The sequence below is a fragment of the Ascaphus truei genome, chromosome 3, assembly GCF_040206685.1.
Source record: "Ascaphus truei isolate aAscTru1 chromosome 3, aAscTru1.hap1, whole genome shotgun sequence".
In the NCBI taxonomy this organism is placed as follows: Eukaryota; Metazoa; Chordata; class Amphibia; order Anura; family Ascaphidae; genus Ascaphus; species Ascaphus truei.
The window spans coordinates 260713209-260730127 of record NC_134485.1 but is presented as its reverse complement, the minus strand read 5'-3'; the positions used below and the strand labels follow the sequence as shown (position 1 = coordinate 260730127).

The following is a 16919-nucleotide window of genomic DNA, read 5'->3' as shown; positions in this document are numbered from 1 at the left end:
TGGCAGACAAAAAAAAAGTTTATTTTACAGGTTTTCAGGGCATGAACACTTAAAATAAATCCTTTTCTGCAGAAATGAAAACAAGAACACAATCTAAAGCTTTTCCGCATGAACAAAAACACATGTATGGCAGTACCGTGGAAGAAAATTGCATTGATGGAACCTGTATATTATAGCTTCTGTAATGTCTGCTCTTCGTTTCCAGAAACATTTGTCAGTTTCCAAAACGCATTTCCTATTGAAGATGATGAATTTACTTGATTGCTACTGCATGCGTTTCTTTGTTATAATTAGAAGGCTCATAGGCGTTAGGTATTCAGGCATTTGTCTGAGGCAGTTAAGCCAACCAGCTGTTTAAACATGATACTGCAGCTGTAATGGGGCTCAGTCAGCATAAAAAGTAACATTCATAGAACGGCAAAAGATTTGGCTTGGGAAGATGCTGGACAAAGCAGGGAATACATTTTGAAACCAATTCATGAGAAATAACTTTAAAATATTCACAACATACGTGATGCATTTAAGACTTTATTCAGCAAATTGGTGTATTTACATAGTGGGGGATGCTGGTTGAGTTGCTTCAATGTCATTAAAAAATTGGAACGGACAATACTGAACTAGAGAGACTTTAGATAAGCTCTTTGACCATCTGTATCCTTACCTGTATCGGGAACATCAAGTGCAAGTGGAACAGCATCATGGGGACACTGATATAATAATACACTACAAAGCTCCAACAATACTGTGGTACTTTATGGATGCAAATACCAACCAATCTGTTTTAAAATTTTTCATATCAAAAGAAAACAGCATGTTTAGGAAAAAAAATTATACCGGGAAGGGTCAGTTAAAACCTTATCAGATCGTACATAGCAATTTGTGGAGACCTAGCCCTATTAGCATTGTTAAGAGTTAATGAGACATAATTCTGTAAAAGTAGTTACTGATCTGATAAGGATTTGACTTAATTAAACGCCATTAAAGAAAACGTAAAAAAAGGTTACGGAATTTAGAGCACAGCCCCATTTTGAACAAGTCGACGCTTCAGACTACCAAATAAAAAAAAAAAAAAAAAAAAAAACTTCAACATGAAGCTACCATACAAAGTCTTAATTTGGTGAATAAAAGTTCAGGTGGCCCTTTAATCAGGGCTTTTTAATGAGAATGACAGTTTCGGCCTCGATTTTCCCTTGCCCAATATAATTTTTTGCTCCTCCTTTTGTTGACGTTGTCTCTCTTGTTCTAGTTTCATCCTCTCCTCATGAATTTTTCTTTGTTCTTCAACAATTTTCAATTGTTCCTCAGCCTGCAAGTAAAAGTGGCACACAAGGTCATAACCGGATCTGTGGTCATTATAGAAGGTTGACAAGAGATGGGACAGAGACTACGCCTTAAAATGTAGAATATAATTTCACAGTACAAATTCTGCACTTAGGGGGTATTCTACATCTGACGAGGTGACCAATCAATTCCCCCATTAATTAAATGGGGATTTCTGCCGAAAATGGACCATTCAATTGTGTCGGTGGATATAGAATAAGCTCCTAACACTTGTTTCAAAATATTTCAGTTTGTGAGAAATCACATGGCTTACCATGTTACGTCACAAGTTCATTATGTTATTCAATTTGAGATTTCTTGTGAACAAATTCCTGCAATAATATATAGCTAAATAAAATTTGTAATTTATAGGCCAACCTCATGGGGAGTAAGTACATATATTCAGCATCTTGCAGCACTTCCCTACTTATGGAGTATTACATCCCTTTGCTTTAAATTAAGAAAGCCGTTATATAGGTACAGTCCTAAAGCAAATTAAGTTTGAGCAGCAGGAGCATGCCCAGACATTAATAAATGTCTCATCAAAACAGTAGTTCCATAACTTCAATTATATTAAATAGCTTTGCAAATTTGGAAGCAACAATTTCACTGTCAAAAGCACAATACATACTCAATATGCATTTAAATGCATTATATGTAGCCAAAACAAAATAAAGTTCACAGTGTTGTAATACAAAAAATGGAAAAAAACATTGTACAAAGAATTATTATTGCCGTTTTTGTCAAACTCTTTAAGAATTTGTTACCATTATTAGGAAATTAGATTTTTGTGTGTGTGTGAAAAGGGTACAATACATTATTTTTACAGTTTGTCTCTACAGGTAAATGAACGCCAAATATTTGTCTTTGTCAAGAAATAAGGAAGTTGACACTAACACAAATATGTTTTGTGCCGAACAACATGTGACAATCATATAGATGTGACATTAAATGGACCACTTTTATAGATACATAATGGTCCCCTGTGGTACTGCACCCATGGGGAAAGACATTCTATACAAATAGGCATAACCTCAGTAAATTGAGGACTCTGGTTGAATGTTTGCATTAAGGCATTATAAGGCCTGTTTTATAGTGGTGGGTGTGTGCGCGCGCTACGCCGTGCGCGGATTTTTAGTTGGCTGATAACGTCAGCCTTTCTATAGATGTGCCGCGCACGCGCACGGCAGGGAGAGGGAAGCAGACAGACAGCGGCAAAGATGAAGAAATTCATCTTTTCGCGCCGCTGCCTGCGCTCAAATATATGTATTGGTGTGTATGCATGCGTGGATGTTTGTTTGTATGGATGTGTGTGTGTGGGGGGGGGGGGGAGAGAAATAACTGCAGAAGTAAAAAAAAAATTATTATACTTTTTTAAATTTAAAAACACACACACACGCACACGCTCGTTCGCATAGGAACGCACGGCCGCATCCTGTATATAACAGCCCTAATGCATACACCAGCAGCGGCTTAAAGCGCCTTACCAGTTTAGCTTGTGCATCTGCAATTTTTCGGTTATTCTCTTCAAGTATTCGCTCTAGCTCCTCACGCTTTGCTCGTTCTTCTTCCTAAATGGAGGACACAGTGAAATATTAGAAAGGTGAAATACTACTATGCTCATCTTCCTCTAATCTGCCTCAATTCCGTTTAGGATTTAAAGGGCAGCTCTACAGCCGCCATTTGCTTTCAAAAACATCCAACTGCGCATCCACTACAGACAGATTCTAGTACTAAATTCAGCTCAACCCTCCCAGTCCGAACAGCAACCAACCCTCCTCTTAGCCACAGCCTCCTGACCGTTACAGATTTGTTTTTTTTTTCCCTTCCTCTTTCCTTTCTTTAATAGTCACACATAACAAACATAACTACAAAACTGGATAGCATTTATCAAATTAACAAGAAAAACGGAAATATAAATAAAGGGAATAGTTTGTCTCACCAATAACGTATACCTACGTATTCTTTACCTATACTCCTTTAATCAGCATTAAAAGTTGAATATTTACTGTCTTGTCCAGTGTCCTGCAGAGTGTGCTCCTCAGCTGCCATACGCGCCAGCTTCCTCTTTAAAATGATTTGTACTGTTAGCTTGGCAACACCTGCCATCAGCAGCTCAACCAATTATAAGAAACATACAAGGAAGGCTGAGCTGAGGAATGCAGATGTTTATCGTAAAAAGGGAACAAAAATATGTAATTCATCATTCCTAAGGCAAACAATTAATAAGAAACATACATTTATTGTTAGTCAAAAGCACAACTGGCAATCCATATTTGAGAAACTAGGGGAATCTTCTTACAAATTCAAGAATGTATTATTGCTTTATCTATTTAAAGGTGCAATCTGTTACTGTCACAAAACAGATTCAAAACAAAAAATATTGGTGTTTACTTTTAACGAGCCTTTGACGCAGCTTTCCACAATGAGCAGTTTTATTGATTTTATGCTGTAGGACAACACATCTGCTTATCTTGTATTTCTTCAGAAGTTTCTAAAATGAATATCCTTTTCTCACAGAATGTAACAGATGTGGTCCACTGATTACATGCAGCTATGATTTACGTATGCGTTTAGATTTTTGGTGGGACTGCACCTTTAAAAATCAACTGTAGACATCAAAAACGGTAATGGGTATGTGCCAACGTGTGCAAATTCACACCCCCATTTTATAGGTTTTGATTCCATTGTATGTGAAATATTCCTCACATGATGTTTACAAATGTTTTGGACTAGATTTCTAGGTGTGTGTGTGCTACAGTCACAACAAAAAGCAACGGATGAAGGAAAAAATCCTATGACCAGTAACAGGCTACTGATTAGTACCTATTGCTCTAAAGATTGAATACCATTATATACTGCAAAAATTAAGTTTGCATTAAAAAAAATGTGCTTCAGTTAACTAGCGGAAATTAAAATGTTGATATAAAAACAGCGAACAGAAAATTTCACGCCACCGACAGCATGTAGGTACAGATGCAGCGGCTGTTATTTTAACAAATCACGCAGTGTATACCTCGGAATACCCATGCCATGGCGCTGGATTTCTTCCAATCGTACCGCCTTAACACGCGAGCGCAGGCGAGTGCAGAACATGGCATTTTAGTGTTCTGGCTTTTAAACACCTGAAATTTACACAGTACTGTACACATTACAATTCATTCATTTCATTGCATTTAATTGCACACAATCCATGAAATTCAAACAAAGCAACCGCGATAAACACGTGTGCCTGGGGCAATTGGCGGCGTTCATACCGCGTAGAGTACAGCAGCGGACACGAAAACAGCGCCGTGATTTATTTCAATAACGGCCGCTTCATCTGTAAGTAAGCAACATGGCGTAAGCAACACCAAGAGGGGTAATAAATAAAAAGGTATTTTTGAGTAGTACCATAAACAAAACAATGGAGAATGGTAATTAAAGGATTCTGCCATAGTTGAGTAAAACGAGTTAACAGTAGTTGTAAATTGACGTTTGGTAATCTGTCAAAAACTGACCTCAAATCAACGTAAAAAAGAATTTTATTGTGTATCAATCTTGGAGCAATCAGTACAGAAAACAACCGATTTCAGAAGCCTATTACTGCCTCATAGGGATATATTTTCTGCTTTTTCTCCACCTGCTGAAAAGCAATATATTGAATTTAGATGAGCAACTTGATCTTCTCCAGGTCTCTAGAGGAGAAAAGGATGTTATGACTAGGTACTGAAAATTGTTAATGATGATCTGAACAAACAGGGTGGAAAGGGGGTGGAAACAAAAAAAAACAAAAACAAAAAAGTGTTATTCTGGGGTTAATTAAGCACATTGAACGGTACGGTGCTCAAACATTCAAAGTTAGGGAAACATAGCCTCCTTTCTAGGAAGCGGGTTTCAACTGGCTAAGTGACGAGTTCCTTGTAAAAAATGGTTACTGTAGTTTGCAGGCCATGCACTGCAATTCTTTGAAGATTACGGTGCAATAGTCTTCCGTTGCTAGACTGTTCCTTTAATAAAGAATAGTGGGGTAAAATGCTCATAATACTGCAGCCATGGCAAAAGTTTCAAGTACACTTCCAACAGGCTCCATTACAATTAACCTCATTGCAGTTCAATGGTCGGCAGCCCCCTTGTCACTAAAAGGCGCTGAGAACAGTAGTTTTTTTTATTTATAAATTATATTTAAAGCCGCAATCCCTTGCAGCTGTATTTTTTTCTTGACATACATAAAAAACATTCTACCTTCGTTAAAACAAAGGGTTCTTTGGGGCACTCCAAGCTATGAGGACCCCTGGTTTAGGAGATCTCTAATTTAGAAATTCCCTTACAGGAACCTTTCTCCACAGGGGTAGCCTCAATTAGTTAGCCAATAGAAAGATGTAACATCATACTGCATGTTTTTTAACCTTTTTTTTTTTGGTTAAGGAACGCTATAACTATATAGGGAAATTCTGAGGAACGCCAACCCTCTCTAATAGCATGTCTGAGATCAGATGCATTGTAAATTCTTTTGTATTTGGTATAATATTCAAATGACCTGAAAGTTACAGGAAACCCTTTCGGGGATACCTAGGGAACCCTGGTTGAAAAACACTCAGTGAGATGACATTGCAGCTTCCTAATAGATGACCCCATAGCCACCTTAAAGATACCTTGCCAATTGGGGGGTCCACAGAACTTGGAGTGCCGCAGTTCAGCTCCAGAGGACCCCCTGGTTCATACAAGGTAAAGAAATACAAAAACCAAATGCTTTATTTGGTGGTGGAGGGAAGGTATAATGCTGCTTTAAGGAGCTTAGAACACTGCATGTTTCTATCAGAAGCGGTTTACACAGCCGAACCTGATCAAAAGGAGCAGAAAGCAACCAAGTAGAGAAAGTTTTGCCATGGACTGACACTACTTTCCAAACGACCAAGCGTTACCTCTCTGGCTTTTTGTGCAGCTAGCTCAGCCTGCCTCTGTCGCTCAAGTTCTTCGAGCAACTGCTTTTCCATGATGCGCTTGGCTTCCTCAACCCTGCGGAGAACCTCGCGCTCAATCTCATCTTTCCGTTTCTCCAACTCCTCTTCTACTCGCTTGGCAACCAGTTCTTCTACCCGTCGTGCCGTCTCCTCCTCAATAAGCTTTTCTTCAATTTCTTGCTGCCGACTGCATAAAAGAAAAAAAAAAAAAAAAAAAAGTTTTACTCCATTCTATTTTAAAGCACCGAATGTCAGCGAACTTGCAATGACAAAACTATCTCAAATGAAAGGAAGTCCATGCCCATGAATCAAGAGATTGAGGAAAGTTCGACATTTACTGATATGTAGCTATTGATTTAATTCCCATTGAAACGACTTCTGCTGAATTTTGCAACTGTCTTTCATACTAGATATTGCAACACATTGATACACTTCAATCACAATTACATTAATATGTATATACTATTCACAAAATATTGATACAGTCCTTAAACACGTCTAAATATAGTGTTAATAGGCAAGATACGTCTACACTGTAGCTTGTTTTCTTTCCTAATAGGCACCCTGTAGGAGTTGTATGAAACTAAAGGCTCACATTTTTGATCTTGGATGTGTAACGTCAAGACACTTGAAATGTTACTCAATTAAAAAATAAAATACATCAGTTGTATAGTATTTAAGTAATAACCCCCGAAGAACAGGGCATTACTGGCCAATAATGCCCTGGCTGAAAGAGTTGAAGGCCCGAGGCGAAGCCGAGGGACTTTAACCAAGCCAGTGTATTATTGGCCAGTAATGCCCTGTTCTTCGGGATTATTACTATTATAGGCGCTTTTTTCCCCCCCAAACAAGATAAGACTTTGTAGTGATATTGATTTATCAGCATGATTGTCTACATTCTTTTGCTGCAAGTTTATTAATAAGGAAAAATTGTACATACACAGCCCCCCTCTATATAGACACACACACACACACACACTGCAGCCCCCCCCCCTCTACACCCACAAAACACAGACAGCAGACACCAACAAAACAGACTGTTAGTCTCTCTACACCCACAAAAAAACACCAACAGAAAAGACACCAATAAAACACTCTGCTGCCCCCCTTTACACCCACAAAACACACAGCAGACACACAAGCCTTTCCCCTCACTCTCCTGTGCGGAGCACTCTACAGGCAGAGTGGGGGAGGAGTCAGTGTTTGCTGCTGCCTCCTGTCCAATCACTTCCCCTGTGAGAGCTGATCTCACTCTTTCTGAATGAGAACTGAAAGTCGATTGGCTGAAAAACTTGTCAGGGTGCCAAAAATTCCGGGCCATTATTGATTGAGTAATGGCTGGAATTTTAACCAGAATACAGGGATTTCAATAATGACTGGAATTTAACAGCTTTAGCTTATAATAGATAATACTTACTGCATCACCCCCTCACCCCCTATATGTCCTGTTTATTATTTTAAGGTATTAAAAGTAGGCTTCCATGGTTGATCTATCAAAAATAGAAGAAACAAGATCTTGGATGAGTGATCACGGGAGAATGAATCGATCGGCAGCTTAAAGATCGGTAATAGGCAGGTTAGTGTTGTTCCAGAAGAGGAAATAAGAAACATTAGTAATACCCCATTACACCACGATTCAAAGGTTACAGAGGAGAAAAGAAGGATATCTACACACATCCTTCTCTCTAGACACACAACACTAGACATGGAATGGGACGTTTTGACCAAAACGCCGCCAATGTTCAGCCGCAGGGCAACTAGTCGGGGGACACTTCGCCACAATGTCGCAATGCAGCGCACTTGACCCAACATGCCTGTCTAGGCAGTGTAGTGGTCGGGCGCGGGACATTTAAACATGTAGCTGTCGAAGCGGGCAGTCAGGGCAGACCTGGCTTGTCGGGTCGGATGTGCGGCGGTCGCAGTAAAGTGCCCCAGCGTCGGAATGTCGGTGGCGTTTTAGATTGCTCTAGACATACATCCACCCACCCCCCCCCCCTAGATATACAAAGACATCCATCTATGCATGCATCCTTCTAGACATCAATACATACCTCTAGATATACATAAAAAATACTGAAGAGCCAGCGTTAGGCCTAGCTGACCCTCCCCACCCGTTGTTGGTTGTCACTGTGTGTATGCCAGTATGCATCTGTGACACACTGACTCACATCTCAGCTATCAGCTGACTAGCCGCGCCCCTGTAATTTTTCTATCCCTTTATAATTAAACAAAATAACTAGTACCAAAAAGGTCTAGTAGAGTAGGGTATACAATAAAACCTGTTGGTGCCAATGGGATAATATAACTACCACTGAGAAAAGCATCGCAAAAACAAAGCACTATGATGTTAGATATCGATATATCTATATAAAAACAGGACAGGAACTCCAAAATCCAAAGGTTACATTTCACCTTTGGATCTTGGAGTGCCTGTCCTGTTTCCTTCTATCAGATGTGCGGCCTTGCTGAGACCTGGGGTTTGCAGCATACCACCACCTGTATCTACACATATGTGAGTACCTGGTTTTCTGGACTGAGAGAGTATATTTATTAACGCCACTATTGTGGAAGCATATTTTTAACCATTTCTCTAACATAATTAATGATTGGACCACAATTTAAAAGAGTCTTAAGAAGTAAATAAATGATCAGAGTATACAGACCATGTTACTTTTGTTAATCCCTGGTACCAAACCATTCAACATTTAAAGAGATCAATGTGGAGTTATGAACTCTTTTGGTGCCCTGAAATCTGCAGCAAGAGTGCCACATGTATTCTGCCTTCAGGGCTACCCGCAGCTGTGACCTTGACCTGACCCCATTAGAAAAAGAGCAAGTCCTCCTATTCCTTATGACTGAAAAGAGCCATGGTTGCAATTAGTAAGGCAAGAAAAATGGAATGAAGTTCAAGGAATATCGTAAGGACAATTTGTGCCAGTCCTTGTGAAAGTGACTGAACGGGACAACAGGATAGAAGACAGGCAATTAGAAAATCTTTATGGTAGCCATCTCTTTATCTCCCCCCCAAAACAATTTTTTTTTTTACATTAACATATCTCCAAAACCAAAAGTAATTATTTTTGTGGGTCTCTAAAGCCTTAGGCCTCACTTATAGTCCTGGCTACGCCTATAGTGTAGGAGACGAGATAGCAACCGGGGGCCATGGCTGTTAGCGATTCGCCCTCACTGGATGGTCACGCCAAAAAAAAATTCCATTGACTTCATCAATTTTGGTCGCTGTGTCGCACCGTCACGGTTGCGCCCACGATGGATTAAATCAACTTGTTTTGATATGACGCTGTGACTAAGCGCAGCCTAAGTCCCACTTACTGGCTAAGCCGCCAAAAATGACTGATAGGTCTTCACTGCTTTTTTCAATGTAATTACAAACATCATTGTTTATATTTGGCCGCAGTGTTAGGCCTCTTCCCCAGAGATCGCGACGGCGCGTGCGCAAGAGACGGCCCTCTAGTACGTGCAGGCTCAAAGCGTGATAGCGACCACATTTTCAAAAGACAAGAAATTTGTCTTTTGGCGTGGCGGCCGAGCAATGGCCACGTTACGAGGGCAGTTCAGTCAATGAGGGCGAACCAGCCGCATGACGTCATGGCCGAGCCCCCGCCATGCCTTCCCGAGCAATCTGAAGTCCACGGATCGCTGCAGAAACGGGTGCGTGCTCCAACGCGCACACCGACTGGGGCCGTAGCCCAAGAACTTTTGGGGGGCACAATACTCGTTAATCAAGTGTTCTTCCCCTTAACTATTTTATACCTCAGCTAAACTCACCGAAGTTATGGAACTGCTGCGGCATTCCTTCTTTGATTAGCAAAAAAGATTTCAAAATACTTGTTTGATGAGATATATAAATAATAGCTCCATGTAAGCATGCGACTGTCAACTTAAGGGGAACTGCCCATCACTGATTTTTCTTATAGTAATTTCCAATTTTAGGCTTTCAGGCAGGGGTGGCTGAAATGATTAATTACTTAGGAGCCAGCGTTGTTAGGCCAACACACCCATCTTGACTCGGACACACACACACACACACACACACACACACACACACACACACACACACACACACACACACAATCTGAATTAGCCCTGCCTCCTGCTCTCCGATTCCCTCACTCTTCTCACCGACACAGTCTAACTTATCTGACTAGCCCCACCCCCAACCCCGGCACACTTACTGAGCTGTGCAATGGTAAGGCAGCGGCCAACTAGAGCGCATTTTTCTCGGAAGATGTGTGTCCTGCTAGTTGCCGTGTAGGGGGTCATGGCCATGTCGTCACGGAGCTGGTTCGCCTCATTGGGCAAACCGCTCACATGACAGCGAGCGGCAAATCAAATTGATTTGTCTCGCCAAGCAGCTGAGCGCCGCATGCTCACGCTGGACAAACACACTGTAGCACTGTTTTTGATTGCGCTGAGCGCGAGTGCCCCCTCAGCATCACCCTGGCTGCAGGCTAACGTGACCCATCAATTTTAGGCACCCAGGAAATTTCCATCCCTACTTCCAGGCCTAAACTTTTACATCTGCCAAATTATGAAGCTGCTGTCAATTGAATGAATTTCAAGCTTCATAGACATTTTGGCAAGATACCATTAAGGACAGACCATTTATTTGGAAATGTTGGCAAACCCTATTAACTGACACAGTAGGAGTTTTCTTTAGGTTGAATGTTCAAACAGTAATACGTGTTACTCAATAATTCATCTAGTTTTTAACGTGTTTGGACATTTAAATATTAATCTGATCTAATTTTTGGAAACTTAAAAGCACTCCTACCATGGAGCGAATGGGAATACAATCTCCAACAGTGACAGTGTCGCTATCACTAATTTGCACACAAGGAAGAAGCTGTCCACAAGCAATTTGAGATAATCATTAATAAAATCCATTTAGAATTTACTGGTATTGCAGGCACACCAGTGCTACACTAGAAGACCTATTGTAGCAGTGCTGCTTTAAGTTTTCTAGTTGGCCATCTTGAAACAGTAAGGTGTGTGTACCTATCCCACTACACATACATAACAGTGACACGGGATGAAACAGGATGAAACAGGATGAAACAGGATTAATAATGGTCAACTTCAAAGTCCCCACTATAGAAAAACAAACAAAAAAAAAATTCCAACTAAAATACATTTTAAATGAATAGGAATACCAAACAAGCTTCTTTGGTATTTTAGTATTGAAATCATTCGGGAGCACGACCTTTTAAAAGGAACGTCACAATGAAATTGGTAGCTGAACTGGTTATTGTTTAAATTTGTATAATAAAAAATTATAGCTTTTTTTTTAAAAGCATAAATTACAATGATGAACTTATAAATCTAGCCTCACCATTAAACCATTTGATTGTGTGGAAAGTATGGAAATGTTGCTGAAATCAAATGCACATTTCTAGAATGATAAACATTTTCTAAACCTACTTTCATTTGTTGTTGCCATATTATTGCTATATCCCTATTTAGGATGATTAGGCTGTGTGTCACTGTGTAACCATCGCTTTGAAAGCATTTAAGAGGGACGTGGATTTTATGTGGGTTATTCATGAATGCATTAATCGTACGCAAACTCCCATTTAAGCCAACTTCGCACTTGAAATCATTGTGTAAAGATAACTAATCTTTATGTACAGTTGCACAAAGCACGTTCTTTTAGTAATATGTAAAGGTGTGCACTGATTGTTACTGAACCAAAGATGTAGGCAATGTGTCTGTTACACATTACCCTTTACCAACAGCCACATTCATCTGGGATGTGGGACTAAGGGGATGTAGGTCTTGAGAAGACCACAGCCTGAAACAGATCAATATCTTGCTAGTGTGAATCTCCAGCTCAGCACTCCAGTCTCTAAAGGAGATAACAGAGGATCCCACTGAGGAGACCTGCTTTCAGGATTCACAATACTGCTTAGGCCTTGACCCCGCTGCCTACTACAGCGTCCGCTGTGGCGGACGCTGCACGGACGAGAGCCCTCCCCTCAATGGCGCCGGGCCCGCTGCGAGGGGGGGGCGCAGCGTTGGGGCGAGAGCTGCTCCTGCTCTCAATAGAATTGAGAGCAGGACTCGCTTCGAGCGATACGGCACGCCCCCCGGCGGTTCAGCCAATGAGGGCGAACCTGCCGAGTGACATCATGGCCGCGCCCCGTCACTCCCCCGCCACGCCCCCCCCCCCCCCGTCTCTCTTCCTGCAGTGAGCTGCAGACCAGGTAATCGGCTGCACGTGCCGCCAATCTCGCGGGCGCGCGTTGCAGCGGAGATACCGGGGCCTTAGCCTTAGATTTCAAGCACCAGTTTCCAAGTGTCAAATCACTACAGATATGCGTTCCCTCTATTTGTACGTCAGGGCCAGGCTCGCTGCTAAATAGAATAAATAGCAAAAATAGATTTATTCCACACATATGGCAATCAAATGTCAGGAGCAACGTTTCGGACCTCACTTGGTGCTTTCTCAAGCTCAAGGACCGAGTGCGGTCCGAAACGTTGCTCGACACATTTGATTGTCATTTATGTTGAATAAATCTATTCTTGCTGAGAGAGAGAGAGAGAGAAGGCACTACTATACGCAGAAAAGTTAAATGTATTTGTTTTGAGTATAAGAGTGTCTGTCCTGTTTTCCTTTGTATCTTTATGCACCTCCCTTTATTTTATATCCTGCATTTTATTTATACTTTGCACAATGTGAGCTGCTTACAGGATATGTCCCCATGTGTTTAGCTGTGTTACACCCATGGGCCTGTGAGACACCCATGGGCCTGTGAGACACCCATGGGCCTGCTCGGCCCAGCCGCTGCTCGGATCGCCGGCCTCCCCTCTCCCCCCGGTACCGGCACTCACATCCGCCGCTGCCTCTCGTACTCCACTTTCTTCTCCTCATCCTCCCGCTTCTGCTTCTCGTCCAGGCTGCTCCTCTTGCTGACCGTGCGCCCGAAGATATCGATGCGCTCGGGCGGGGTGACGGGCCGCTCCCGCTCCCGGCGGGCCACAGTGTTAGACCGGGACCTGGAGCGGGACTCCCGGCGCCGGTTCCGCTTGGTCTCGCGGGATTTGGAGCGCTTCCTCACCCGCTCCTTCTCCCGCGAGCGGCTGCGCTTCTTGTTGTGCTTGCCGCTCTTGGTGTGTTTGGAGCGGGAAGAGCTGCGGCTGCGGGACCGGCCCATGTCTCTGCACTCGCGGCTAGTGCTGGGGGCGGCCTCCCCGCCTCCGCTCTCTCCGGGCGGGATTGGGGGACGAGGGGGGGACGTGCTGGCTGCCGGTGGCCTCGTCACCAAAAATCAACCGACTAGGACAAAGATGGCGTCGGCACCGACCCTGCGCCGCAGCGAGCTCGAGAGACCCACAATGCCGCGAGACAACCAGCGCGCGCCTGCGCAATAGCAGCAGAACGCAGGGATCTCGCGACCCACAATGCAGCGCGCGCGGCGTGTAAACTCCCGGTTGTGATGAGGATGAGTGCTACGAGTGACGTCAAGACGTTGCCGTCATCTGGACTCAGTGCTGGTTCCAATGGCTAAATATATAAGTCAATGCAAACTTCCTGATGTAGTGGGAGGTGGTGGGGAAACAATAGTGCTGTCAATGCATTATGATTCTATCTATCTATCTATCTATCTATCTATCTATCTATCTATCTATATTAATAGATTGGCAGCACTTTGGGTGTAGGGGCTTCTTTTCCCAATATTTATTCTGGTGTATTATGCACTTCTGATTTGTATTAGTCTCTCTGTACTGATTCAGATTTCTCTGGAGCCCTGCCTGAAAGATTGGTGCTATATAAATATTTATATTTAATAAATGGAAGTAAATAAAACATTAATATTTATATGATTACTGTGTGTGCCTTTTGTAAGCGCAGCAGTTACACTTTTAAGAGGGTGGGGTTTATTTCTTGCAAAATCACAAGGTTAAAAAATATTAATCTGTGTGAAACTATAAATAAGTGTCCTGCTGTTGCTCCCCTTAGTAGGTTTAGCAGGCAAAAACCAAGCAGAGGGATTTTAACAGTGATGTGATTAGTTTACATTTCCAAGAATACATTTAGCCTGTAATTAGTGATACTCGGGCTCGCACATCTCCTTTCCAAGTACAGTTGTGGTGTGGCTCTATTTCTCTTAAATTGCAATGGCAACATAAAGATGTGTAACCTGTTTGGTCTGGGTTGGCTTATAAAATGAAAAAGCAGCAACAAAAAAGACTGATAGATACAGGTGGAGGGTTTGGGGTAGGGCATTAAAGTTTTGCAGTGTTCAATAATTGACAGGAGAATGTGCTTCCTAAAATTAGCATGTCATCTTTAATAAATATGATGTCAGTTTCTAAATGAGTCATTTTAACTACTGTGTTTTTGCTCTGATCACACATATAATTACATGCAAATAAAGGTACACTGCATTCCAGTAGTTAGCGACAGGACCACAGACAGCTTTCATGGGGCCCAGCACTACAGTTTTCACTGCACCCCCACCCACCCCAGTGTCAGTGGCCTTGCGAGACCCCACCCCGCATGCCCCACACCCCTCTTTTTATGCTCAGGCACAGTTATCTGTGCCTGAGAATACATCATCAGAATATAATTGTTTCCTAAGACATATAAAGAGCAGTGTAGTTGTCACATTTGTTTACCGGTCCACTATAAATACTAAAAAATAAAGCCACATGCAACACAGCTTCATCTTCACAGGTGATGGTTAGAGACCACAGTTGGGTAGCAGGAATATAAATGGAAAGGAGTTGAGTTTACAGAGGTGAAAGTCCTACTGGCAGGGCCGGTTTTACAAATTTTGCCCCCTTAGGCACTCACCTTTTTTGCCCTCCAGTGTCGCAGCATCAAATGACGGAGCGACATCACGTGGCTACGCATTGTCATGGCAAAGTGATGTTACATTGTCATGGCAACATGTTGTCATTTGACATCGCAGCGAGCTGGAGGAGGGGGTTGCGATCTTCTGGGGGCGGCAAATGGAAGCAGTGGGGCGCCCAGACCCCCCGCCCCTGATTTTACCGCCTTAGGCCCAGGCCTAGTGGGCCTATTGAGAAATACGAGCCTGCCTACTGGAATTTAAAAAAATTAAAGTGTACAAGTCAATTGGGCAAAATGGGATACAGTCAAAGATATTAGTAAATCAGTTTGTAGGTGTGCTGACAACAGCATTAACAGATCTATTTATCCAGTCACTAATAAGAGGTGCAGTTCCAAGTGACTGGAGAAGAGTAAGCATAGACCCACTTCACAAAAGTGGAAGTAGGGAAGAGGCAGGTAACTACAGGCCAGAGTCAGTAGCGTGAAATTAATAGAAACGTTGCTGAAAGATAGAATTGTTGACAAAAGTCCAGCAACCTACATTATCCCTGGCAGCATGAGTTTACTGGGGGGGGGGGGGGGAGTTCATGTCAAACCTAATTGATTTGTTTGATTGGGTGACTAAGGTAATAGATCAGAGTGGAACAGTAGATGTAGCTTGCCTATATTTTAATAAGGCCTTTGACAGTGTCCCACATAGATGACTGATAAACAAGCTGCAATGCTTGAGATTGGAATCTTTGATGGTAGAATGGATTAGACATTGGTTGAAGGATAGGTAACATAGAGTTGGGGTAAAGGGAGTACATTCAGGGGAAAGGAAAGTAACCAGTGGAGCTTCTCAGTAATCTGTACTGGTACCAGTGCTCTTCAATATCTTTATAAGTGACATTACAAATGGTTTGGAGGGGAAAATATGCCTTTCTGCAGGTGACACAAAGATCTGCAATGGTTGACACTTCACTGGGGGGGGGGGGGGTAAACAAAATTACTATTGTTTTAGGTAGATTGGAGGAATGGTCAAGAGTGGCAGCACCATTTAATTGTATCTGGGGGGGTATGGGTAATTGTATTCGGGGCGGTGAGTGGTAATTGTATCTGGGGAGAGGTTGTGGTAATTGTATCTGAGGGTAGTGTTAACTGTATCTGGTGGAGTACTGGTAATTGTATCTGGGGTTAGTGGTAATGGTATCTGGGGTGGTGGTGGTGGTAATTGTATCGTGATGGGGTTGCATCTGGGGTGCTACAGTGGTGTCTATTTAGGGGGCTGTAGTGGTGTCTATATTTGGTGGAGTGTAGTGGTGTCTGTATTTGGTGGAGTGTAGTGGTGTCGGTATATGTGGTGGTGGTTTTGTATTGGGAGGGGGTATTGTGTGTGTATTGGGGGGGTTGTGTGTGCATTGTGGGAGGGGGAATTGTATGGTTATTGGGGGGGTTGTATGGACAGTGTGGGAGGGGGAATTGCATGTGTGGTCAGGGAAGGAGGGGGAAATGAGTGTGAGGAGGGGGGGATTGAGTGAGAGGTAGGGTGACCATATTTTTTCAGGGACAAACAGACAAATTTAGTGCATGCACAAACGGCGAGCGGCAACCACGCATGCGCACAAGTGGCTGGCAACTTGCTGGCCGCGCATGCGCAATGGGCACTTACCGGCCACATATGCGTAATTAGTGCTTGCCTGCCACCCATGCGCATGAGCGGCCGGCAAGTGTAAAAAAAACGTGATATTTAAAAAAAATGTTCGGACCTGGGACAAAGTGCAAAAAACAGGATGCATGGCCACCCTAGTGAGAGGGGGTAATTGAGCGATAGCTGAGGGGGAGGGAGGGGGTGTGAGGGA

At 42.7% G+C, this 16919-nt stretch overlaps 1 protein-coding gene across 1 annotated transcript; it reads right to left on the bottom strand.

Annotated features, from left to right (window-relative positions):
* Positions 1 to 13638, bottom strand: LOC142489626 (arginine and glutamate-rich protein 1-like). The gene is made up of 4 exons (XM_075590728.1): positions 13113 to 13638; positions 6225 to 6450; positions 2808 to 2891; positions 1 to 1306 (listed from the first exon to the last, which is right to left on the bottom strand). The coding sequence occupies exons 1-4, from the start codon at positions 13433 to 13435 to the stop codon at positions 1142 to 1144; spliced, it is 798 nt and encodes a 265-aa protein (XP_075446843.1). The 5' UTR covers positions 13436 to 13638; the 3' UTR covers positions 1 to 1141.
* Positions 13639 to 16919: the final 3281 nt, after the last annotated feature.